The 24,266-nt window shown below is 62.5% G+C and overlaps 2 protein-coding genes across 6 annotated transcripts in view; both read left to right on the top strand.

The window, feature by feature from the left end:
• CARMIL1 (capping protein regulator and myosin 1 linker 1) overlaps window positions 1-6,653 on the top strand; it is a 127,614-nt gene extending 120,961 nt beyond the window's left edge. For 3 of the 5 annotated variants that reach the window (XM_045861776.1, XM_045861775.1, XM_045861777.1), the window contains 2 exons: window positions 1,316-1,465; window positions 6,276-6,653. In XM_045861776.1, the coding sequence (XP_045717732.1) occupies window positions 1,316-1,465; window positions 6,276-6,412 (287 nt within the window). In that variant the 3' untranslated portion in view covers window positions 6,413-6,653. The remainder of the gene's footprint in view (window positions 1-1,315; window positions 1,466-6,275) is intronic. The other 2 variants (XM_045861778.1, XM_045861779.1) reach the window with 1 other exon arrangement.
• A 3,543-nt stretch (window positions 6,654-10,196) lies between these two features.
• On the top strand, window positions 10,197-23,474 carry SCGN (secretagogin, EF-hand calcium binding protein). The gene is made up of 11 exons (XM_045817060.1): window positions 10,197-10,451; window positions 11,279-11,349; window positions 13,407-13,499; window positions 14,262-14,351; window positions 14,913-14,969; window positions 15,353-15,430; window positions 15,984-16,039; window positions 17,259-17,304; window positions 17,582-17,641; window positions 19,059-19,127; window positions 22,943-23,474. The coding sequence occupies exons 1-11, from the start codon at window positions 10,367-10,369 to the stop codon at window positions 23,069-23,071; spliced, it is 834 nt and encodes a 277-aa protein (XP_045673016.1). The 5' UTR covers window positions 10,197-10,366; the 3' UTR covers window positions 23,072-23,474.
• The last annotated feature ends 792 nt before the right edge of the window (window positions 23,475-24,266 follow it).

Genomic DNA, 24,266 nt, shown 5'->3' on the forward strand with positions numbered 1-24,266 from the left:
ATTGGGCAGGCGCACCTTGGCCCGCCTGTGGGCCCTCAGCAGAAGAAGGTGGGGTTAGAGCAGAGCTGACAAAGCCCTTCCTGTCACGTGGCGGGTGGCTGGCCGGCGCACAGACTCCTGTCGCACTCGGTGAATAAACTCAGGGCACGGTGTCGCCGCGCAGGCATCGGAAGGCGCTTTGGTGGTGCCAGCCGGCGTGACCTGAGCCGGCGTGACCTGAGCCGGGGCCTGTCCCTGAGGACCCTGCCCGGCCCCACGGCCCCTCCCCCACACCTGCCCTCCCTGCCCTTCCTTACGAGGCCTGGACAAGGGGGAGGGGTAAGGAGGGAAGCCTTGTCCGGAGCAGCTGAACCACAGAGGGGTTCAGAAGGAAGGTTGGAAGGTGAAGTAAAAAGCGATTCAGGTTTTTGAACTGTGACGTTTCCTGTGCGGTTACAACACGTCTGGTTCGTGCGTGGGAGCGCCCGCGTGGCCACCCTGTAGCTGACGAAAGTCGGAGACGTGCTGCCCGCTGCCCTCGGCTGCCCAGACGGTGTCCCCGTCACTCCCCCGGGAAGTTAAAATGAGCGTGTGGCCCCTCACACGTCTGGGGTAGATGCTGGCCCCCCTTCTCGCTCCCCCGACAGCAGACATTAGGAGGGGCCCAGCCTCCGCCTCCCCAGGCAGGCAGACCATGGGAGACCGCCCCCCCCCCCGCCCCAGGATCCGGGGTGAGTGGCCGTGGAATCGCGCTGCCGGCCACGCTCGGGGTGCGGTGGGGCCGCTGGGTCCGAGAGGCCAGGGACAGCGCGCCGCGTCCAGGGCGCTGGGCCCTTCTTGGCTTCCCCTCGTCCACCAGCCGCCTCCCCGCCGCGCCGGCCCAGGGAGGACGCCCCTGGCCTCCTTTCCCTTTGAAGAGCGTCCCCGACGCGCTGTCCCCGCCTCCTCGTACATTATTCACGCTGCCTCCTTCCTTCCTTCCTCCCTCCCTCCCTCCCTGTCCTCTGCCTCCCTGTGGACCAGCCGGCCCGCCTCGTTTCTGAAACAGGTAAATCCCGCTCCTCGGGGCGTGCACGCCAGCCCCCGGGGCCTTGCGGGGGCGCCTCGGGGGGCAGCCCCGAGCTCACCCCACTGTGCACGCTGTTTCCGACGCTGGCTGCCGATTCCCGCAGACAACGTCCCTCTGTTCGGAACCGGCGCCGTGGGCTCCGTGACTGCCCCGCCAGGGGGGTGGGCGAGCCGCTCTCTCGGGCTTAGCGTTCACGCTTTTTCACGTTGGCGTCCACGCGGCGGCGTCTTCGCCGGTGTGAAGGTAAAACGAGTCCGTCTTCCTCAGTGGCGCAAAGAGGAGAGTGTTACAAAAGGCACTTGGGTCACAGCAGTGACCGGCCTTCCAGCCGCGGGAAAAGATCTTCCAAGCTGCCCTTCACGCCCACGGAAGAGGAGCTGGACGCAGCGGGGCGCAGGAAGCCGCAGCCGACACAGGGTCAGAGCCTCCGCCCGCCGCGCCCGCCGCCCGGGCCGCGAACTGGCACCAACAAACTCCAGCGGCACCGGGGTGGCTTCTGACCTGGCGCTGCGCTGAGGCGCACGCCTGGTTTTTTGTTTATTTTTCCTAAATGGCAACAGGATGGTCCTTCCCTCTGGGGCAAAAAGTTCACTTGAACCTCTCACGGGAGAGTTTCTTAGGACGACCGGGTTACCTCGGAGTGAGGCGGCTTGTCCGTTCACACGTCGTGACCACGCAGGTTGGCTCTTGTGGCCGAGGTCGTGGCCCCCCCCCGCTCCTCCCTCTAGTGCTAGGGCGAGACGGATCGGCTCAGACGGTCGTGGAGGACGCCTGTTACACCCCAGCCCTCTGGAGACCGTGGCCCCGACACCCAGCCTGACGCTGTTTTCGGGAAGGACCGATGAGGACCAGAGACGCGTGCAGACGTGTCCTGTGCACGGTCTGTCTCTGCGTTGGCCCTCTGTGACAAGGACGCCCAAGGTCACGTCGACGGTTCTAGGTTTGGGGAATGTCCACTTGAACCGTCGACTCACGTCACTTCACGACCGGGGCGCCCTTGTCGCAACGCGGTGCTCCTCCTGTCACAGGCCCTGCCCGCACCTCACACCCACCACACACAGGCCTCGGGACCACCCGCCCCGAGAGACCGCCCTCCGGGGAGGGAGGCGGAGCAGCCCGAATCTCGGAAAGGCGAGAAGCCCTACGTCTGTCTCAGGTTTTCGTCATGACCTCCCCGGGTTCCACTTCTCATGGCGCAGGGCTGCCTCCAGTGTCGATGGGATGACACAGGACCATCTTGGATTTGCCTTTTTTTTTTTTTTTTTTTTTTTGGCCTTGATTTCTTGAGATGTGGCCGGGAACCAAAAAAGTCCTTTTTCCAAGGGCCTCGATGACCGTGATTTTTCGTACGATGTTTTACCTTGGGTTTGTTCGTGCCAATTCCACGCCCCGCCTCCGCCCGGGAGCCGCCTCGCAGTCCGTCTGCCTCCCCAGCAGTTTGTGGCTAACCAGCAGCCTGCGGCGGGGCGGCCCCACTAAACCGTGTGTGTTCTCTCCTTTAAACCTCCCAAAGCGGGTTTCTCGTTCCCCCCGGTCACGGGCCCCGGACCCCCCCGCCCGGAGACGACCGGTCTCAGAGCACGCTGCCTGCTGTCTCGTGATCGTCTTGTTTTCCTGGTGTGGCTCCTCTCACGTGGACTTCCCGAGGGAAGTGCTCGCTTTTCCTACAAGTGTTTGTGGCTGCGTCTGTGGCCCCCCCCGTGTCACTTCCCGTCCCCCCTTGACTGTGTGCTGTGGTGTCCTCGTGCGTGCGTCCTGCCGTCGTGAAGGCAGCCGTTGGTCTCGTGCACTGTGACGCGCCCTGGCGGCGCGGGGCCTGGGGGGGGTGCATTTCCCTCTGAGGTCCCTTTTATTTCTCACCTGCCGCCTCCGTCCTGCAGCCTCCAGCCGCAGCCGACAGATACTCGGCTCGCTCTGCCTTGCGGTCCTGAGCCGGGGCTCTGCTCCACTCCCCCCCCCCAGATCTGGGCTCTGCTACTCCTGCCTGAGTTCTTCACGAGAAATTTGCAGTGCGTTGGCGTTTTGGGGGCTGGCCAGAAAACCTAAAACTCTGGGCAGACTACTGAATATTGTTTTAAGGTCATCACAATATTTTTCCTCCTGGGAAATAAGGATGTCATTGGAGCTTAAAATTGAGAAAAACTCTGATTTTCAGACGAGTGTCTAATTCCGAGTGTATATGCGTGTTTCAGAAGCTTGACAATTAGCATAGACATTTGCATTTATGCAAGCCCAAACCACCTGCAGGAACGACAGGTTTCCTTGCCTGAGGCTCTCTCTCTGGGCCGATTGTCGCCACCGCAGAGGGGACACGAACTTTCTGTGGAACAAATCGTCTGTCTGCTTGCTCGTGTCTCACGTAATTTTAATGGTACATGAAGCGGCAATAAATGCGCCTATAGGCACAGGTACGGTAACATTCCAGGCCTTTAACTTGCATTGAGCGGAGTAGGGAAAAAAATCTGACTTTTTCTTCTTTGCTCTGTGTAAAGTTAAGCATCACATTAGGCTGCCTAGGGGAAGGTTCTCTGAATTACTAAAAAGTCTGAATCTCAAAATTGGTTAAAGTCATTTCTAGACTTTGAAGTTTCGAGTGGACATACCTCGTTTAGACTGCCCATGACATGGGAGCCTGGCTGAGCCCACGTCCACGCGAGAGTGGCCGGCGCCCCTCCTCCGGGCCGCCCGGCGCTGCTGAGGGGCTGGACACGGGCTTGACGAAGGACGTCCCGGAGCCGGACTCACAGGACGGCAGGAGGCTGGGGGATGGGGCCTCGGCTCCCAGACGTGACCCGGTATTCGTGTGACCTCAGCCCCTGATCTCACGTGCCTCGGTTTCCCCACCCGGGAAGGGGGACCAGTCTCGTCATCAGTCACACTCCCGGCTGGGAGAGTTTGACCAAGGACGCAGAATCTGTTTAGGACGAGTTTTCAGGGAGGGTCACCGCGCAGCGACCTGCTCGGACAGCCCTCTGGAAAGAACAGCCCGCTGTCGACAGCCCTCTGTCGTTACTCGTCTCGGTGGCTGTCGGACGAATTAAACCCCTTGCTCTCGGGCTGGCAGCCGGCCTGGCCGCGAGTCAGCTCTTTGTTAGTGTCTGCGGTGCCCCCCTGTCCCCGCCCCGGCGGGCGCCGAGCCAGGCCACGTGCGCGGGGACGAAGGCCGGTCTGCCTCTTGCAGGGAGGCTCCCGGGGTGGATTTCTCTGCAGGTCACCTCTCCCGCTGCCCTGCTCCTGGCCCAGGGCCGTCTCGGCCTTTATCCGTGACAGTGACATTTTTGACTGCAGGAGCTGCTCCAGTTTTAGAGAGTGTCCCTTTGCCCTGCCCCGCAGCATGGGGGACCCTGGGAGTTCCAGGAAGCCGGGCTGTTTGTTGGGAAGGACGGACTCTGTCCGTCCGAGAGCCGGAGCGAGTGCTTTGGCTCGCAAGACCAGGAGCCGTGCGTGACCGTGCTCGTCCCTTCCCTCGAAACCGGAATGTGGGACAGCTATTTCTGAGTCCCCAGATTTCAAAGAACAGCTTCCTTTGGCTTTGGAAAGGGGGTGGATACAATCTTTCGGCAGATCTCGCTGGTGGTGCTGTTGGGAGGCCAGATTCCCGCAGAGGGTCTCCGAGGAACAGACGCAGACCTCCCCTGCGCCCTCCCGCTGGCGCCGGAAGCCGAGACCGCCCGGGTCCTCCACAGTCAGGTCGCCCTGGCCCTGGGGCGAAGGGCGGACGGCAGGGGGTGTTTACCTGCGCCCCAGAACCTGGCTTGTAAACAAGTTTCAAACATGTAACTTTTAACCCAATTCATGCTTTAAAATAATATTTATTCATTCCTTTTGTTCCCTTGTCTGAGAATTTGCCCAAAGCGTTGGGTGAAAAGAAGTCATAGTAAAAAAAAAAAAAAATGACTCTCATGATGAGATTTAAAGCTTTGGCCTTTTCAGCTTTGGGGGTAATTTCAGTTTGATGTGATTACCTAAACATTTAAACTCTCAGTGTCTGGGGACCGGGATCTGGCCGAGCCAACCAGACTGCCGGAAGTTCCCGGTTAAGTTTGCGTTTTGGTGATTAGGTTCCCGAACGTCCCCTTCCTGAGGCGCTCGTTAGTGGGCTCAGCATGCGAGCAGCCAGCCCCGGCGGGCTGGGCGTTGCCGCCCGGTGGGTGAGGACACCGGAGCGCTCGGGAGCATCAGCCGAGCCCTGGGGCCCCCCCAGGTCTGCGGTCCCGGGGGGGGCGTTGGAACTGGGGGGCGAGGAGGCAGCTGCTCTCGGGGGTGCGGGTGTAGTGTCAGTGCAAGTGCTGTTGGGGCCGGTTGGTGAGGAGCATTGCAGCACCAGGCCAGCCTCGAGGACCAGGCCCCTGTACCTCCCCGGGTTTAGTGGCTGTGACCCCAGGGAGGGGCGTGGGCTCCGGGGAGAGGGGCGTCTCGGCCCCGGCCCCGGTCTCCAGGAGCCCTCCCTCCGGGGCAGCCGTGGGGAGCGGCAGCAGTGGGACAGAAGGTTCAGCTCCAACGATGACGCTGCCTCCGCACCTGGCGGAGTCCCAGGGCCCCCTCCCTGTCCCCACGCAACTGCAGCGGGCCCCCACTGGGCCGTGCCCCTGCCTGGGGCTGCTTCCGAGGGGACCACGTAGCCAGTTTCATTCGTTTTCACGAGACGATTCGCCTCGTGGAGCGCGAAGCAGGTTTTCCGAGACACGGAAGGGCGTGACAGAGACCGCTGGGGTCTCTCCTGGCTGTGTCCCAAGCAGACGGGGCCGGCCCTAGCCGGTCTGCAGGGTCTGGGGCGGGGGCCCTGCCCAGCGGCTCTGCAGGGCCGCTGTGGGCTGCCCGCCCGGCGCCTCCACTGTGCAGGGGCGGCGGTGACAGAGGCGACAGCAGGCCGCCTGGCCCGGCGGCTTCTGAGCGCACCCACTGCCTGGCGCCCCCTGGCTCCCTGCCGTCCTCGCCACCGGGGGTCCTCACGCCCCGCGTCCCAGCTGCCGCTCCAAGAGGCTCCCCCCTCACGGACGGCGGTGTTGCGTGTGTTCTCGTCCGTCCCGTGTACCGCTGGTGTCGCTGGTTTGTCTTCCATCTCTGTCTGGAGTCTCTGAGTGTCTTCCGTGGAGTGTAGTTGCTGAGTCGTCTCCGAGAACGTCCGTGCCGAACCCCCTCCCGCCCCTCCCGGCCCCGGGGTCCTGGTCTCAGCCCCTCCCTGGGGCACCAGCGAGCCGACCGCCTTCCCTCCGCTCTGTTGCAGCCTCGAGGAGGAGCTGGGGCCCGCAGCCCCCGGAGCCCCCCGAGCAGAAGCCGTGGCCCCCCAGCAAAGACAGCCTTCCCGGCAGCAAGTCCAGCGACTCCGGGGAGGAAGCCGAGAAGGAGTTCATCTTCGTGTGAGGGTCGCGCCGGTGGGCGCCCCGTGCAGCTCCGCCCCCTCCCAGGCGCCTGCGTCCGGGTGCTTTTTTCTTTGCCTTCTTCCTCTTTTCTCCTCCTCCTCCTTTTTAAACAGAAAGAGATCCGTTTGCTAGTACTCAGAGCACATCTGTCGGGGCTCCCCCAGCCCCGGCACTTCGTCTCCAAGCATTCCTCGTAGGCCTTGGACGGGCGTCACCAGGCACGACTGTGTCTCCCGGGGGGGGGGGGGGGGAGGGGCAGGGGGCGGTGGCCGTCTGCCCTGCAGGACGAGGGCCGCCCGGGACGGGGGTGCACAGGCGACGGGGCGCATGCTCGCACGAGGACGGTGCCCCGGTGACAGGGGTCCCGCCACGGGGACCCTGAGGGAGCGGTTTACCCTGGACGTACGCAGTTGCACATTGTAATTATGTTAACAGAGCACACTAATAAACGGCCTGTGTAAATTATACATGCGAGGTCTCGGGTGCGGTGGCCCCCCCCCGGGAGTGTCTCCCTCCCCGAGGCGGACGGGGTCCCCCGTGGGCGGGCGCCGCGGCGAGGACAGAGGGGGAGGCTGCGGCCGCGTCTCCCCGGCGCCCAGACTGATGTACAGAGTTGACTGTGATGAGAGTTTATGGATATTTGTGTTTTTCGATTTCTTTAACCTCTGTCTGCATATTAGCTTTTAATGTGAGATTTTAAGAGAGAATACTTTGACACCTGTAAAAATCAAAATACTACTCTTTTTAAGACATTTCACAGATGTTCACTTACGTGACAAGCTGAAGCTATTTTATTCATGTGTATATTTATACCAATAAAGTGATTTTACAAGTGGAACTTGGACCTGTGTGGTATTGTTTTTCAGTTAAAGTTGGCCTCTGGTGAGGAGCTCGGTCTTTGTGTCCGAAGCCCAGACCCACCCTGGTCCCCAGGTCAGCAGACTGAGCCACAGCGGACCTGAATGGGACGCTCGTTCTGTCCCCTGCCCTGGCCCTTGGGAGGAAGGCGGGACGTGTCCGAAGGCTCACTGAGGGTGTGGTCAGCGCCTGGTGGGGCTCGAATCCAGGGTCACGTGCTGGGGGCGAGTGGGAGCCGTGGTGGGTGATGGGGGGGCTGCCAGCTGCGTGGGCGTCTGGGGAGCGTGGAATCGTGGGGGGGCATGGACAGGACTGTTATCCACACCTGGCACATGCACACGTGCTCACACGCATGCAGGCATGCGCACACCCACACACATGCACACCTGCTGCATGGGCACACGCACACGTGCTCACACACATGCAGGCACACACATGCACACACACACCCACACACCTGCACGGGCACACACGCACATGCTCGCACACATGCAGGCACACACAGACACGCATGCACACATGCTCACACACATGCAGGCACACACACATGCACACAGGCACACACAGGTGACATGGACTGCAGACCGAGTGGCTCGCGGCCTCTGTGGAGGGGCCGTGAGGGTGGCAGACACGAGGCTGCCTCCTGCAAATGCAGCTCCTCTGTCACGGATGTCCGTGGGAGCCGCCCCCTCCGATGGCCGTCACAGGAGCGGAAGGGGCTACAGGGACCTCCGCAAGCTGACGGGCCCCAGGATGGACGTGACCCCACGGAGTGTGGTGCAGGGCGTCGGCGCCCGTGGGTGTGACGAGAAGGGATGAGTTCTGCCTGGGACACTCGGGAGGCCGCAGAGGAGGGGGTGCGGTGGGCTCAGCCCCGGGCCCGCAAGCTCCGGTCGGGCGCGAGGAGACAGCTTTCCTTCCTCCGTCCAGGTGACCGGGAGAGGCGTCCCTGCGCACCTGCAGCCAGCAAGGTCACGGGCGAGAGTGGAGAGCGAGCTGGGTCAGGGATGCCCTGCCGTCCGAATGCCGGCGGGCCCGTTCGCGTCGGTAAAAAGCACTGCAGAAGCCTCTCTCTTTTCCGTGATGAAAAGGCCCACTCGCAAAGAAAAAGAGTTACAAATCAATGATAAATCACCTAATAACAGCCTCAAAAGACATAAAATAGACACTTAAATCACTGTAAGAAGAAACAAAATCCATCGCCAGAATTTAACACGCCCCTCCGTAATTTTTGAGTCAAGCAGACAAAGCGGGTCAGTAGGGACGAGTCGGTTTGAACGACGTAATTAAATCACTTCGGTAAAGTGAGGAGGCGTCTGTTCACGCGTCACGTGACGTGAAGTTCCAGAGCAGCATCGCCCACCTCTGTGCGTGGTGACCGTGAGGGCAGACACACGCCAGTAGTTACGGTCCTTTGTTGTCTCTGGGGGGTGAAGTTATGGGGGACTCTCCCATCTTCTGATCTGTATTATTTAAATGACCTTCAGGATTCGTGTGATTATTAAAGAAACAACACAAGGTATGCATGTTAAAAAGAGAAGTTAGCTCTGTTTCCAGGGTTTTCTTAGGATCAACATTGCCCAGTTTCGTTTAATTGACTTCCTTTGTTTGCCCTTTGGGGCTAGGGAGGTGTTCGAGCAAGGCAACCGCTTTTGGTTCTGCGGTCTGCCGGAGAGTCCGCCGGGGGTCCCCACGTTTGAGCGCCCCACAACTACTGGGGGGCGATGCCAAAGGAAGCCTCGTGTACCGTCCCAGCCACGAACACCGTCCCCGCCTGGCAAAAAGATGTGGATGCTGTGACTGGCTCAGAGGGTGATGCAGGCGTCGGGGTTAGTTAGCGAGGCTCCAGATTACAGGCCGCTGGCATTTCTGCTGCAGCTAACCACCAGCTAGGCACGCTAATGAGCAAGCCAGGACGCGGGGGCAGCGGGAGGGGGTGACGTGGGCCCTTTGCTTCAGCCCTCAGCTGCCACGACTTACCAGAGCAGCATATGAGTTCCGGTCTTTTTTGAAAATGATAAGGTGTTAATAAGAAGTGACATTTGTTCCCTGAGTCTGTTTCTTTTCCAGGTTGTCCTTCAGAGAAGCCGTATCCAAATAGTCGAGCGACCAAAAGTGGAGCCGCAGGACTGGGCGCCGGAAGGCGGGGCGCAGGCGCCGTTCTCGTCCCCTGGGGGTGGGGGGGTGTTTAAGAGCCGCTGCAGCACAGACCGCCTCAGTCACAGCCTCGGGGAAGGGGCCGCACCCCCCGTACGCTGCACGTCTGTCTCCTGTGCACTGGGGTGCTTCGTGTTTGCTGTGCCCTGAGATTCGAGGGGGCACAGGGAGGGTCTCGGGTCCTCCCACCCCCAGCCCCTGTCCCGGGCGGGAGGGCCTTCCAGGGACACGGGCCGTCACTGGGATAACTCCTGCCGCCCCGGGGCCTTTGGCTGCCTTCCTGCTGGCCCTCTTCCCAGTCAGGGTGTGGGTGACTTTCTGGAAAAGAAACCTCTGTGTGAGGGAGTGCACGGTCCCTGGACCTGACCTACCTCCTTCCGGGACAGGGAGCGGACGCCCCTCACCCCCGCCCCGCCTCCCACACTCCCCCTTTCTGCATCAGCGGGTGCAGGGGCCGGACTGAACCACTGCCAACCCTTTAATGGGGCGGGGGGGGGGGCTCTCTCTGGAACTCCCCGCCTTAGACACAAGTTTGGAAGGCGAGTCAAATGTAAGGGGGTGTCTTCTGTGAGTCTGACAAGTTAAAGGGTGAAGGGCATGGACCATGGACCCCCGAGGCGGTGGCCCCCAGCGCCCAGGCAGATGGGAGCCCCCGCCCGGGCGAGGGCCGGGTGCAGGGCGGGGCGGGGCGGGGCGGGGCGGGGCGCACCGAGGGGCGGGCGGGCGGGCGCCCGGCAGCTGTCGTGCGGCTGAGAGCTCTGCGGGGCTTGGGCACTGCTGGGTGACACCGGGCGCCGCCCTTCTCGCCAGCCGCGGGCGGCGCTGAGAGCGAGCCAGAGAGGGAAGGGCGCGGGCGCGGGGTCGGAAGACGGCGCGGAGGCTCCGCGCCCAACTCTCGGGCAGTTCCCGCGCGGCGGCGCCCGCGCCCCGGGTCAGCACCATGGACAGCGGCGCCCGCGGCCTCGCTCCGCGCGGCTGGGACGCCGCAGGCTTCTGGCACGTCTGGCGGCGCTTCGACGCGCTCGGTGAGTGAGTAGCGCGGGGCGAGCCCCCCGCGCCCGGCGCGAGCCGGCGTGGACGTGGCCCCGCGCCCGTGGGGCTCTCCCTGCAGGGAAAGGGACGCCGTCTTCCCGCGCCGCGAACGCGGGGCACTCACGCAGGCTCCCGAAGGTGGGGGTGGGAGGAGGGCTGTGCCCCTCCCCAGCATCTCCCGGTCTCGGTCTCCGCGCGTGTGATACACCACACGCATCATCACGAGCGGCAGAATTATGTGTATTCGAGGGCGGGGGCTCACATGCCCCCCCCAGACGCGCTCAATTGTACTGTGAGTGCTGTATAACCCCCCACTCTCTCAGAGGAGGGTGGGTTTGATCACCTCTCCAAAAGACGCTGCTCCCGCCCCACGAAACAGACCCCCCGAAAAGAAAAGGGGTCTCCCTGACATCCGCTTTGTCTTCATGAATAATTAACCACCAACCACCTCTGCACTGTGTGCTTTTACCCCGGGAGCTAGATCCCACGCTCACGCGTGTTGGATGTTTCCACGCTCCCCGGATCCCTGCGTTAGATCATATTCTGGAACTCACGATTATTCCTGGGTTGGAATTGTAGTTCTAAAGTACAAACTTTTCAATGTGAAAGGAAAGCAAGCTTCTCTTTCCTGAACAGTCACATCTAGAGTATTCAGCACAAAGCATTGTCTCTGGAAGGTGTGTCTGTTGCTCAGGTCCAGGTCTTCTGGGGGTCGATGTCGGCGCGTGGTCGCTGGACGGCAGACAAATTTAGGTAAACGTTAGACGCCCCGCGGTGCCCTGTGTACGCGACTGACTTGTGCGCATCTGCTCGCGTTTAGAGAGCGGTTACATAGACGAGAAGGAGCTGGAAGCCTTCTTCCACCAGATGCTGGTGAAGCTGGGTGCTGACGTGAGTACCGGTGCCACGAAGCACTAATTACGTGTCTCTCGGTGACACACAAGGGGCGTCCGAGCCTTACGCCGATCTGCACCCGTTAATCCACCCTGGCCTCATTTCCCCCTCGCGTGCACATGATTCTTCTCCATCTCCTAGCAACTCGGAGGGACCTGGGCAGGTTTTACGAGAGGTGCAGCTGCAGCGTTAGACGCGCCGGTCGCTGGCTTTCTGGGTAACAGCTGTCACCTCCCCCCCCGCCCCCCCGCCTGTCATCCGAACCAGCGTCTCCTTGGCTCTGTCTCCGCGGATGGAGGCCGCCTGGCGGTGAGGCGGCCCCCCGTGTTCAGGAGGCGGAGCAGGTGTTCAGAGCTCGGGTGCTCTGAGCGTTCAGTGCACTTGGGTCTCCTTTGATGGCAAACCACAAACACGTCGTTTGAAATCATTTTTCCTGCTACTCACTTAATTGGCGGAGGTTACGGGTTTCCTAGGGAATGACAGGCCAGGAAACGAGCCGCCTCCCCAGAGCCCAGGCACGAGCGTAAACTGAACTACCGGGACCCGTGTCCTTCGAGGGCCGTAACTCTGGCCTGGAGGCGTAGACAGGGTTTGGAGATCCCTCCACCACGCAGAGAAAGAACCCAGAGCCACCGGGTGCCTGGTGGCGCCCCACCGGGGACGCACGGGAAGGGGAGGGCTCCAGAGACAAGAACTTCAACAAGGAAACATGTGGACAACTTACCCTCAGACACAATTGTTTTCATGGAAAATTCTGAGGGCACGGCACTCCGTGCGGGACCCCGGTTAGGGAAACTGGAGGCTCCCCACCACTGAGGAGCACGGGGGTGGGGGGCCGGGTGCACATATGGAGGTGGGAGTGGGGGCGCAGCCAGCTCAGAATGCAATCAGCGGCCAGCCCCCCGCCCCCCCCACAGCCGCGCAGACCCCTGGGTCTCCCTGCCGGCCTGTCTGCCTCTCACGTTCTGTCTCTGTTCGAGTGAGCAACTCGCTTCCCTGCCCCTTTCCGGCTGCTCCGCAGCGCCGTGTGCTCAGCCCCTCGTCCCCCCTGCCTGGGCTTCCTCGCCGCCGACTCTGTCTCTCATGCCTCCCCCGCCTCTCTCTGGCCTCTGCCTGCTCCTCCCCCGTCTCCCGTCCCCCTCCCCCCCCCCCCCCTTCCTTCTCTTTCTTTCTACCCCCAGCCTCTCGTCTCTCCAAGCCCTCCCGCTGCTCGTCCTCACCCTGCCTCCTGTGCCGCCGGTTGCCCCGTTTCCCATCTCTCCGTCTCGCCTCTTCACCTGCGTTTCCCGCATCAGTTTCTCTCCCTTCCTGTCCCTGCCCTCCCCGCCTCCCTGCTCTTGGCTGTCGATGCCGAGGCCCACGGCGTTCGGGACCCATGCAAGGGGCTGATGCCCTCTGGTGACCCGTGACAGGGGGAAACAAGAAGGTGCCAACCCCCCCCCCCACCTGGCTGAGTGATTTCCATCATGCGTGTTCTGTATGGTGCACATACATGACCACACACACACACACACACACCCCACAGTGCCACAACCGAGCGTCTTCTCTCCGTGCTTGGGGCAGGGTCCCGCGTGGCAGCCCGGCTGCAGGGGCGTGCGGGCGCATTAGGGGGAGTGGACTTGCACGACTGACCCGTCCGGGGTTTGGGGTCCGGCCCTGCTGGGTGGGGAGGGTGTCTGCCTCCACCCCTACTCAGAACCCCTTCTCCGTGTTGATCGCGGTCCCCTGCCCCGTGATGACCCCGCGGCCCGCCGACAACGAACGAGGTGAAGTGTGCAAATGGTTGCACGGGGCGGGGGGGCGGCATCTCTGGTAGTTCAACAAGTGCTTTATCACTCCGGCTTCCTCTTGAACTGCTTTCAAGCAGCCTCCCGGTTGGAGGCTGTCTGCTCAGAAACCTCCCTCTCAGCCCCCTTCACCAGCACGGAGGGCCCCTCCCACGGCCGAGTGACCCCCGTCCTGGGGGGACGAGCGTGGTGGCCAGGCCATGAGCCTGGCGTAGCTGCCGCTGGGGGTCCCGGGGCCTGACCGCGGTTCTCTCCGGCCTCTCGCAGGACGCGGTCATGGGCGAACTCGTGCAGGAGGCACAGCAGCGGTTCCGGGCTGCCCACGGGGTCCCCGAAGACGGCCGCGTTCCGATGGAACAGGTGCGTCCCTGCCTGGGCTGCGGCCACCAGTCCCTCGCGGGAGAGTGGGCCCCTCACGCGGGACGGGGGTCGGAGCGCCGGGCCGGCAGTGGGTCAGGACACTGTGGAAGCCGACCCCTGACCTCTTCCACTGGCTCAGGACCGGAGAGTGTGCGGTTCTCCCACCGTTTCCTTCCGCCGGGAGGTCAATATGGACCCCGATTTTGTAACTGGGGAGTTGATGCGGCGGCGGCCTCGCAGCCACGGGGTCCCGAGTGGGTTTCTTTGCCATGTCCTGGTCAGATCCAGGCTTGGTGTAAGGAAAACGTACGGCCAGTTTCAGCTTCTGCACAAAGCAGAGCGCACCATACCCGAGTGCGAATCTCGGCGTCCTCTCCGGGCGGGGGAGGGGAAGACCTGCCCCGCGGGTCCCTGAAAGCAGACAGACAGCAGCTGCGTCTTCGCTCCAGCCCACCCCGATCCCTGAGCTCCTGCTGGAGCCGGAGCCCGCGGTCACCCCGGGCCTCTCACCCCCGACCGTCCCTCCTTCCTGGGGGGGTTTCTGCGTGCAGATCCGTCGGTCCTCGCAGTGGCCGTCGGACACCATGTGCAGACGGCCCCTCCTTCACCAGCGAGGAAGCCGAGCTGTGCTTTCTCCGCATCCTGGGCGGCACTGCCGGATGCGGGGGTGTTGGGGGGTATTGGGGTGGGCGCAGCGTGTGCTGAGACCCAGCCCCGCTCCCTGTGGCGTGTCCCTGACCCCCGCGTCTCCCGCTTGGTCAGCTGGCCGGCACGTTCCTGTCGGAGGAGGAGAACTTCCTTCTGCTGTTCCGCCGGGAAAGCCCCCTGGGCAGCAGCGTGGAGTTCATGCAGGTGAGTGGGCAGCGTGGAGGACGACGGACGGGGGAGGCCAGGGGACAGGCCGCCCACTCGGCTGGGGATGCCCGTCCCCCCGCTGCCCACGGGGGACAGGACAAGGCGAGGAGGCCCCTGTTGGGGGCCAGGACACGGGCCCGGACCCCTGTGTGCTCCCTCGGGGCGCTGGCCTGGGGGGCTCCGGCGCTGACCAGCAGCTCCAGCCTGGACCAGGGGACGCTGGGACAGGCCGGGAGGGACGCCGAGGACGGTGAGGGTCGGGGAGTGGACGGGGCCCCTCCGGCCAGGCCTCTGGGGAGCGCCAGGGCCCGCTGCCTTGCGAGGATGCTAATGGCCAGGCTCTGAAACAACAGGCACTTGTTTGTGCCTGTTGACAACTAGTTCTATCTGGTCTTGGAGGCGCCGGTCCATTTCTCGTGAGTAAACCCAGCGCCCTGCGCAGGGTCTCACGTGCCCCAGCTCGGGACGGTTTGCAGGGCTGAGTGGCAGCAGACGGCAGCAAAGTCAACCCCGAATTACGGGGGGACCGGGGGGTGTCTCGGCTTCCCTGTGTTTCAGATCTGGCGCCAGTACGACGCGGACAGCAGTGGCTTCATTTCGGCCGCTGAGCTCCGGGTGAGTGGCGCAGCCCCGGCGCCGCGAGGGGCGGGCCCGCTCCCCGGGGGAGCCTGACGCGCATGTATGTTATGAGTTCGATTCCCGCGCACCCACGAAGCGGGGTCTGAACCTGTCCCTAACCTGTAACGTGTTCCTGCGTAGGAGGTTTAGAAAGTGCCGGCAGCATCGCTGTCTGGGAAAGACCCACAGCTGAGGGTGTGTGACCCCGTTTTCATGCCCGGCGCTGTGTCCTGGGCCCCCTGAGCCTGCCCCCACCCGTGGGGGGACCCTTTGTGGAACCCTCCGGCAAGCAGACCGGCCCTGGCCCTTCACTAAGGCCTCCGGGGGCTCTGCGGTTCCGCGGCTCGCTGTGGGAAACGGCTCTTGTCTCGATGTCGCAGGACTTCCTGCGCGACCTCTTGCTCCGCCAGGGAAAGGCCGTCTCTGAGGGGAAGCTGGCGGAGTACACGGAGGCCATGGTGAGCGGCAGTCGGTGCGGGGCCCAGGGACTCGGGGGTGGGGGGCGCAGGGCACGTGCTCGGGAGGTGTCTGTGGACCGTGTGCCCGAGAAAGTTCCGGAGGATGCTGGCTGAAGTGGAGCCACTTTGGCCCGTGACTCGGGACATGTCAACCTAAACGGGACGGGCCCTCCGCAGGGAGACCAGGGAGAGCAGCCATGCGGGCGCACGGGTCCCGGCAGGAGCCAGAGCGGCGTTCCGATGGGGGGGGTGGGGGGGAGGGGGGCAGGGGCCAGGGTGTTTGTGAGGCGGGAAGGGGACAGGGACACCCGTGGACGGAAGACGTGGCCAGGGCGTCGCTGAGCTGACTCGGCGGCGTCCCTTCCGAGCAGGGCTTCTGTCTGTCTGTCTGTCAGTCCGGCAGTCACCGTGTCCGCCCTCTCGTTACCTTCGCGAGTGGTTCTGGGCCCCGGGGTCCGGTTCAGACACCCACGGGATCGGAGGGCGGGTGGCACAGCCCCGTGAGGACTTGGGAAGTGAGTTCCCGTCACAGCCGCCCCCTCCTGCGTTCCAGATGCGGATCTTCGACAAAAACAGAGATGGCCGGCTGGACCTCAACGACCTGGCCAGGTGAGCAGCTCCGGGCGGCGTCACAGCTTCCCAAACAGCTGCGAGGGGGTTCTCGACGGCACGCGCTTCCCGCGGAGAGGCCGAGATCAGGCCTCACGACGTCCTCAAGAACAGGCAGAGCTTCGGGGGGGACAGAGCCCCGTCCCCCCACGTGCACGAAGGGCCCCGAGCCCCACCAGTGGCTCTGGGAGCGCGGGGCAGCCAGGTGACGGCCGGGGACCCCTGGCTCGACCCCAGCTGCACTCTGGTCGGCGTGGCCGCCGTGGACGCCGAGTGCCGGGCCAGACGTGGAGGAGGAGAGGGTGTCAGTGGGGGTGACCGTGTCTGTGAGTCCGGTGCCGGGACACAGGGTGAGGGTGGCAGGTCAGCAGGTGTGGTGGAGGCCACCTGGCCCCCCGTTGACCTGTGCTTGTCAGCAAAAAGGAAACGGATTCCGAGCGGATGCACAGAGCTGAAATCCCAGGGTCCGGGTGCCCGGGCATGAGAACCTCATGGGGACTGTCATTTTCAACTCCGGGTGGTCAGGGCCAGCCCGGGCGGCACCGTCTGCTGGACCGTGAGTCGGAGGCAGACGGAGCTGGGTGGGCGGGGTGGGCAGTTTTCAGTGCGTGCCTCGGCGTGGGGTCTCCTCGGGGGCCACGAGCGAGGTCACGCCGGGTCAGTTCTCTGGGACTCCGGCCCCGACAGAGCCTCGCCCCGTTTTTCCGCCACGGCAGCTGTGGAGCTGCGGGTCCCCCGGGAGGGAGGGACCCCGGTTTTCAAAAAGCGGGGGTGATGGCGGAGGCGTGAGCAAGGCCACAAAGCCCACTCTTCCCACCGAGATGTCCCCATTTGTCCCAAGGGAACATTCCTCAGGTTTCTTCAGGCCTCTCATCAATTTCCGAAGTTTAAAAAAGAAGTTATTCTGACTTTCTTTTTTTTTTTTGCCAGTTTTCTTGTTGCTGTTACAGAGGAGAGAATTTTCCTAATGCATTTCTGTGCCATTTTCCACCAGGGTAAAATTGTAACCCTCTCCCTAGGATGACGGTTGGTCTCTGGAAGCCTTTCCCAGTCGGTTACTGGGTTTGTTTGTATAGTGTGACATTCGTAGTTTTCAAGCACCCGTCCTGTCCTGCGGAGTAACCGGAAACCCCTGCCTGCCCTCGCACCGGCGCTACGGCTCTGCTGCACGGAGAGCTGATAGACCCTCGTGTCGACTTCCTTGTCCTCTTCCGTTTAGGATCCTGGCCCTTCAGGAGAACTTTCTCCTCCAGTTTAAGATGGACGTGAGTAGTGGCGTTCCCCCGGGCGGGTTCACGGCCCGCGTGTCTCTGCGCAGATCTGAGGGGGGGAGGGAAGAAGGCCTCTGTTCGTCTTGCCTTCTGCCTCTGCCAGGGTAGAAGCCGGGGGGAGTCTACCTGCCCAGGGGAGGCCGGAGGCTCAGAGGTGGAATCTGGGGGTTGAAGGTCATGACTGTCATGTGCCCCCGTTGTCCCGCCTGGAAAAGGTGCAGCTGCAGCTCCGCACACCGGAGTGACTGACAGCTGTCTTCTCCACACACAGGCCTGTTCCACCGAGGAAAGGAGGAGGGACTTTGAGAAAATCTTTGCTCACTATGATGTCGTAAGTGTGCCCCTTATGCCTGCTGGCCGTCTCTGGGGGGGGCACGCTGCCCACGGACCCCACACGGGCAGGATGTTGGGGTGCCCTCAGCTTCTCTGTGTAACTTCCGAGACCAAGGGAAAATGGACAAAGGAATATTTATCATCGAGATGGCAATAAAATCACTTTTTGTGTGGGCTCCTTGGATCCAAACCAGGAAAGGTTTCTCTTTCTTGCTCTCTGTGGAGATTAGGAAGCTCAAAAACAAAAGCAAACCATCAAAGCAAAAACTGCATTGAACCCAAGGAAAGAGAGGCAAAGCCAGGCCTATTGACGCAAAAACTGCCTCTCTCACAGGATGAATTACTTGCTCTTCTGCAGGTGGGGGAACGATCGTTCTAAAGCACAGAGCACGGCATCAGGGTTGACTGTCTTGGGGACAAGGCGCGGTCACACGAGGAGGGAGGGAGACAAGGAGAAAGTGGGGGAAGGTCAAGGGTCGAGGACAGGCCGACCAGGAACCGCCCGGGCCGGGGCCTGCGAGTCGTGTTCCGAGGCAGCAGAGAGGCGCCTGGAGGAGGCAGCGCAGCGAAGGGTTTGTGTGCTGCCCCTGGGAGCCGTTCCTGGGGTTTGGGTCACGGCTTATGGGCCACGAGACCCCAGGCAGGCCCCTCGCCTGCCGGCACCTCGTTTCCCTGCGCGGTAGAATGGGGTGCCGAGGCTCGTCTCCCCTGCCTCACGGCCTGTGACGAAGGTGCCGGGCACCGTGTTTGTAAAGCTGGCCCCGAAGCGCCCGGCGTGGGGCAGGTGCCAGGTTAGTGTTTGGTAGACACTCCAAGGAACGGATTTTTAAAGATGGGTTCAAGATTCTGATGAAGAAACGCTGAAAGGAACAGATGGGTTGTCATAACAGAACTTTAGAGAAGAAACTGCACTATTTTCACATGTATTATATTTTATAGACATTCTGATGGGCTCACTCAATCTATTCATAGTTTCTCTTGGTTTAGAACACGCATGTTCCTAATGGCCGAGTCACTGGTAAACCGTGGGGCAGACTGGAATGCGGTCAGCCTCCCTTTCAAAGGACTAGTGTGACGCATGGCTCACGCGTGTGCACCGGAGCCCTTGGGGAGCAGGTCGAGGCTACACATGCTGTGTTAGTGGGTTTGCAAGAGCCGAGGGGCTGCTGCTTCCCACTGGCGACCTGGGGTGGGGGCCAGGGTGCTGTTGTTTACGATGAACGCTTTTAAGCTACCTGGGTCCCTCCCACCCCATGCAGGGAAGGTAAGTGGGAATGTGCCATTTTGAGTCTCTGCGTGGTCACCAAAGGATCCCAATTTGGTCAAGTTGCCTAATTTGCTCACTACCTCTTCGACGTAGGGGGGCACACTGCCCATCCCCCTCCCGGTGGCTGATGGGAGGTTCTGTCTTCCAGAGCCGGACCGGAGCCCTGGAAGGCCCCGAGGTGGACGGGTTCGTGAAGGACATGATGGAGCTTGTGCAGGTGACCTCCCGGCCCGCGGACCCGCAGGCACCGGGGCTGCCGCTTCGGTCGACTCTACCGCGGACTCTGGGGGCTTGGGGCCTAGTGCTGGACAGACAGTCTGGGGAGGGGGCCTGTTTCACGGCCTTGAGCCCCCTGGAACCCCACGCCTCCTTCTCTCTTCTGGTCGTTCGTGGTGTCAGTGAGTGAAGCCCCCCGGGGGGGGCGGCTTCTTGTTGCCACCACTGAGGTCACCCGTGTCACCCACGGAGCACGTGTCACGGCACGGATGTCCGCTTTAGTGTTTGGTGCAGAGAGTCTTTTCCCTTGGACTTCGTGATCAAAGTCACCGCAACTTTTAATTCCGTGTAGTAAATCCCATGCTTGGGATGCCAGTTATTTTTATTTCCCCGAGGAGCTGCTTCAGCAGCCTCGGTGAGAGTCTGCAGAGCCCCTCTGGGCGTGGCCGTGGCCGTGGGCGTGGCCGTGGTGATGGGGCCCGGGCGACAGCTGCCTCGGGCTGAGCGGCGAGGACACCGCCCTGGAGGCCCGGCGGGCGGCGTGGACCGCCCGGCCGGCCCTGTTTGGCCGATACTTTCCACACCGCCCCCCTCCGGCCGCTTTTCCAGGGGACAGCGGAGCCGCTGCACTTGGCAGTCTCTCGCCCTCAGGGGTGTTCGAGGCTGGATGGTTTTGTCCTGACTGGCCCGGTGGCGAGGAGTTAGAGTGGCAATCAGTCATTCGCTGTGTTCCGGTCCCAGGCCTGGCTCAGCCCCTGGTCACAACTACGGGGTTTTGCCCCAGGTTATTTGCCAGGTGCCAACGTTTGCATAAATCTGTAGGAGGGTCACGCCTTGGTGGAGCAGGCAGAGGCACCATGTTTTCTGACCTCTAATCGGGGTGACAGGGGTGTCTGCTTGGACACCTCACTCTTGCTGCTCCCATCCCGACGGTCCCTGGCTCCGCTCAGCGCCCGCCCGGGTTGGGCTGTCCCGGGCGTCCGCCCGGCGGGAGAGCGGACGGGCTGGGCGGCACTGTGCACCGTTCGCTGGAGGGAAGTCCCGGCTTCCTCCTCGTCCATTCCATGCCCGACGGCTTCTCCGAGGGGACGTGAGCGCTCGTCAGCGGGGGACGCTGACGCGCAGCGGAAGGCGAGCCCGGCCCGAGTTCGGATTTGCTTGGACAGCACACCTGGGAGGCCGCGCCGGTTTCCGGAGCCGCGCGGCCTCCGGTGCGCGTGTGTGGGGGGGGGGGGGGCGGGCGGTGCTGGGCCGCCCATGGCCCGCGTGCCCGGCCCCGGGGCTGCACAGCTCCCGGACCTAATGCCGTCCCCACCCCTCCGCTTCGGCGGCATTTTGGAGCGAAGAAGGCACCTGTCAGTGCAGGTGCAGCTCGTTGGAGACGCCGGGATTCGGGGCCCCGTGAGACCGCGGTCGGGGTGCCGAGCGGCGCAGGCGCTGATGGGTCGCGCTACAACGCGTGCGCAGTAGCTGACCGTGACGCCCCCCGCGAGGTCAGTGTGCAGCGCGCCGCCAAGGGGCGACCATGGGGTAAAACGCACATTTTTTGGCTTCATAAAGGAGAGTTATCTCCTGTGACTTTTTTTCTTTCTTTTTATCTTATAAGAAAGGGCCGCGGGACAAACAAGCAAATCGGTGTCTGGAATTTATTTGAAAAGCAGCTCTCGGAGCAAGGCCAGGGCCACGGGGGCCGGCTCGGGCTCCGGGCGTCCAGGCCTGGCCGGGACCCTGGCGCTGGCGACCGTAACCCCGGACCCGGCTGCTTTCACGGCCTTTCACTGGGGTGCGGCCACGCAGGGGCCCGTGCTGGACGGGCAGTGACAGGACTGTCAGGTTCCCAGGACACCCCTTCGCCTCCGCTCGGGAAAGCGGTGCCCAAGGCCGTCCCCCGTCTGTGACAAGGGAGCAGGCCCCTGAGGGAGCAGACGCAGTGATTTCTGCACGAGGTTGTGTCTGCTCCTGCGGGCGGTAGCACGGTGAGAAACAGACGCAGCAGGTGCAGCCTGAACCAGGAAGTGGAGGGAGGGCATGCGATGCCCAGCACCCGCCGGGGAGACGTGGAGACGTGAACAGTGATGCTGGAAACCCAGAAAGGGGGGCGCCAGGGACGAGCGGGTGGTCGTCCTGGGGGTGACCAGGGCCCGTCTGGCCCTGGGCTCCCAGAGTCATTCTCCCCGCTCGGTGCCCCACCTGCTTGCCTCTGTCGTCGACAAGCAGATGGCTCGAGGGAGGGGACAACTCTCAGCCTAAAGGGTCGACTCTAACATACGTCCCTCCAATGACCTACTGGCCCTTAGCACACAGGTTATCGTTTATTTTTAATCATAAAAATGACGCACGTTACAGCAGGAACTTAAAAGCAGAGAAGAGAAAAAGAACCGGGGACATAACGTCTATGCTCCAGCAGACCCACTGCTGAGCGAGTTCCTTTCGTTGTGACTTCTGCGAGGCCTGGAGATTGCACTGCACGTGCGTCCCCAGGCCAGCCGTCTCTCTAGGGGCCGAGTGGCAGTTCACCCGTGGTTCTCAGTCACAACGTGGCGGAACTTGCCCTCCCGCGAGCCATCTAGACCGATTCCCAGGTCCGTGATGCAGCGTCAGCGTCGCACGGTCGTGTGCACCTTTGTGCGCAGTTTCCCGTTGGTGGCCTCACCGTGGGAACTGCGGCAGGCTGGCGCCAGAAGTGGCTTTGAGTGTCACTGCCTCTCCCAGACAGGCGGAGGCTGGTGGGCAGGGGCCTGGCTGAAGTCTGAGGCAGGAGGTCTCGGCCTCTCCCTGTCACCCTGGTGGTTTCAGACACTGTGTGGCCACTACTTAGCCACGTGGAGACGGAGAACACGCCCTAGGTCGGCATGGCGAAGAATGAGGTGCTGGTTAACCACCCGCTCTGGCGGGTGGAGCTAGTCCAGGCAGGTTCCCACAAAGGCACTCGCCGCCGTCAGAGCTGCAGTTCTGTCTCCGGGGGTCCGAGGTGGCGCAGGGCCTTGGCGTGGCAGGGAGGGGACATGGGGGTGCCGGTGGGGAACGGGCTCAGATGCCAGCGTCATTGTGGTGGGTAAGCTGGGACGGGCAGGACGGGGGGTGTGACAAGAGCACGAAGATGACATTGTCTGTCGTGGAGGCAGGCTGGCCCAGCGAGACAGACCGCACCCCATTTCCAGGACGTGAGGGGGTGGGTGAGCGTTTCTCAGCCCATGATCCCAGACGTCCCCTCAAGCTGTCCACGGGGTAGAGGAGGAAACGGGCGTTTTTACGGAAAAGCCGTGATGATTGTCCTGACGCAGGCACGCGCTCTGGGGCCAGCCGGCCCCCCCAGTCTGTGTCCCGGCTCTGCTAGGGACCTGCTCCCCTTGGAATAAATCCGGTGTCCCTCACTTGATGTAATGACGTGATGTTTTGGGCTGTCACTCATTACAGCCCCGTTGAGACGAGAGGCCCAGGGGCCTCCCACGGGGACATAATAAAGTGTCTTCTGCCATCAGCGGGGCAGGACAGAGCTTGTGGCCGCCACCCTCTGCTCCAAGGCAAAGTACCGTCGGTACAGTTGCTGGAAGGCCAGGCTTTCTGGGAGGACTGCAGAGCGGTGGTGTGGAGATGCTCTTTGGACCGAAGGGACACCTAAGAGATGAACTTGGCCTCTGGCCGCGTTGGTGGGGTGAGGAGGCAGCAATGCTTGGGTGGCCGGCTCCAGGGAGGCCTCTCAGAGCAGGTGCCCGCCACCCCCACTAGGCTCGTGAGTGGGAGGGACGGGGGTGGGGGGCGTGTCGAAGGGCTGCCGCGGTCTTGCCTGCTGACGTGTTGTTCTGTCGCCCCCAGCCCAGCATCCGTGGGGCAGACCTGGACAGGTTCCGGGAGATGCTCTTGCGCCACTGCGACGTGAACCGGGACGGGAAGATCCAGAAGTCTGAGCTGGCTTTGTGTCTTGGGCTGAAACCCAGCCCATGACCCGCAGCTGCGTGGCCCCTTGTGCTCCTCATGTCTCTGTGCGTCCGCTGGTGAAATCGTATCTGTGCTTTGCTGCTGGGGACACATGAGCAAACTGTATTACCAGGTGGTGTGGCTTTGCTATAAAGGACCCTGGGCCCCGCTTTTGAATGACCTGGTGTTTTCCGGCCTCACCAGAGGCCCCCATGCAGGGTCTGAGCTCTTTTCCCTTAGACCTTGGGCTTTCCTGTCCCCCCCTAAAACCTCAGGGAACCCGCTGGTCCTCCCGCAGTGACTGGGCGGTGGGGTGGGCAGCGGAGCCGCCCTGTGATCTGTGTGCTTCTGTGTCTCTCTGCTGAGTTGCATGCTGTGTGCATCGCCGCGGTCCTGCGTCGTCTGCAAGCAGATTTTCACCTGGAAATAAACCTGCAGCTGCAAACAAAGGCGCTCTGGTGGCTGTTTTTGCGTCGTGACCTTCGAAATGTTCCCTCTGACGGTTGGAGAGATGAACGGCCTCTCTAACACGGGGTGCGGGGGAGGAGAGGGAGGGCACGACCTCCCTGGAATCCAGCTCTCCTGCCCAGTTCTCAGGCGCCCCGTGAGTGTGGTAAAGGAGAGCACTTACCCAGGCCCACGACTGATGAAACCAGGAGACACATGGCTTCCCGGTGCCGCACTCCCCACCCCCAGGATGTACTGTGTTTCTCCGTCCGGGTTTGTCCTACCGCGGCATTAGCTGTGTGGTGTAGCGTGTCCAGATTGCGTGTGAAGCAGGAGCGATGGAAAGAAAGAGCGTGTGCGTGGCTGGGACCTTTCAGAGCACGTGTTTAGAAACAGCCCCGTCTCCCACTGCTCATGTGAGCAGCTTTGTCTCCGGTTCAAGGTGTTCTGACGCCTGCGATGGGCTGAACGAACAATTCTGGAGAATTCTGGCCTTCCCAGCCCTCCAGAGTGACCGGCGGCGGCCTTCCTGCTCTGCGGCGGGGCTGGCCTCGTCTGTGAGCCCCAGGCCCCCAGAGTTCCCTGTTGTCGTGCTCGGTGGCACTGACTTGAGATGGACACGTTCACATTGAATGACAAGGCAGCTCTCTTTTGTCTGCGAAAGTGTAGTGACTACTTTCTCCCAGACACGGAAACACAACTGTGAATGCGGACGGTGGAAGAGCTGAGAGAAGCTTGTCGGTCACGTGGTCGGGGCAGAGGGAACCGCGCACGT

Source organism: Phyllostomus hastatus, unplaced genomic scaffold (genome assembly GCF_019186645.2).
Source record: "Phyllostomus hastatus isolate PE091 unplaced genomic scaffold, TTU_PhHast_1.1 phas_scaffold_216, whole genome shotgun sequence".
Classification (NCBI taxonomy): domain Eukaryota; kingdom Metazoa; phylum Chordata; class Mammalia; order Chiroptera; family Phyllostomidae; genus Phyllostomus; species Phyllostomus hastatus.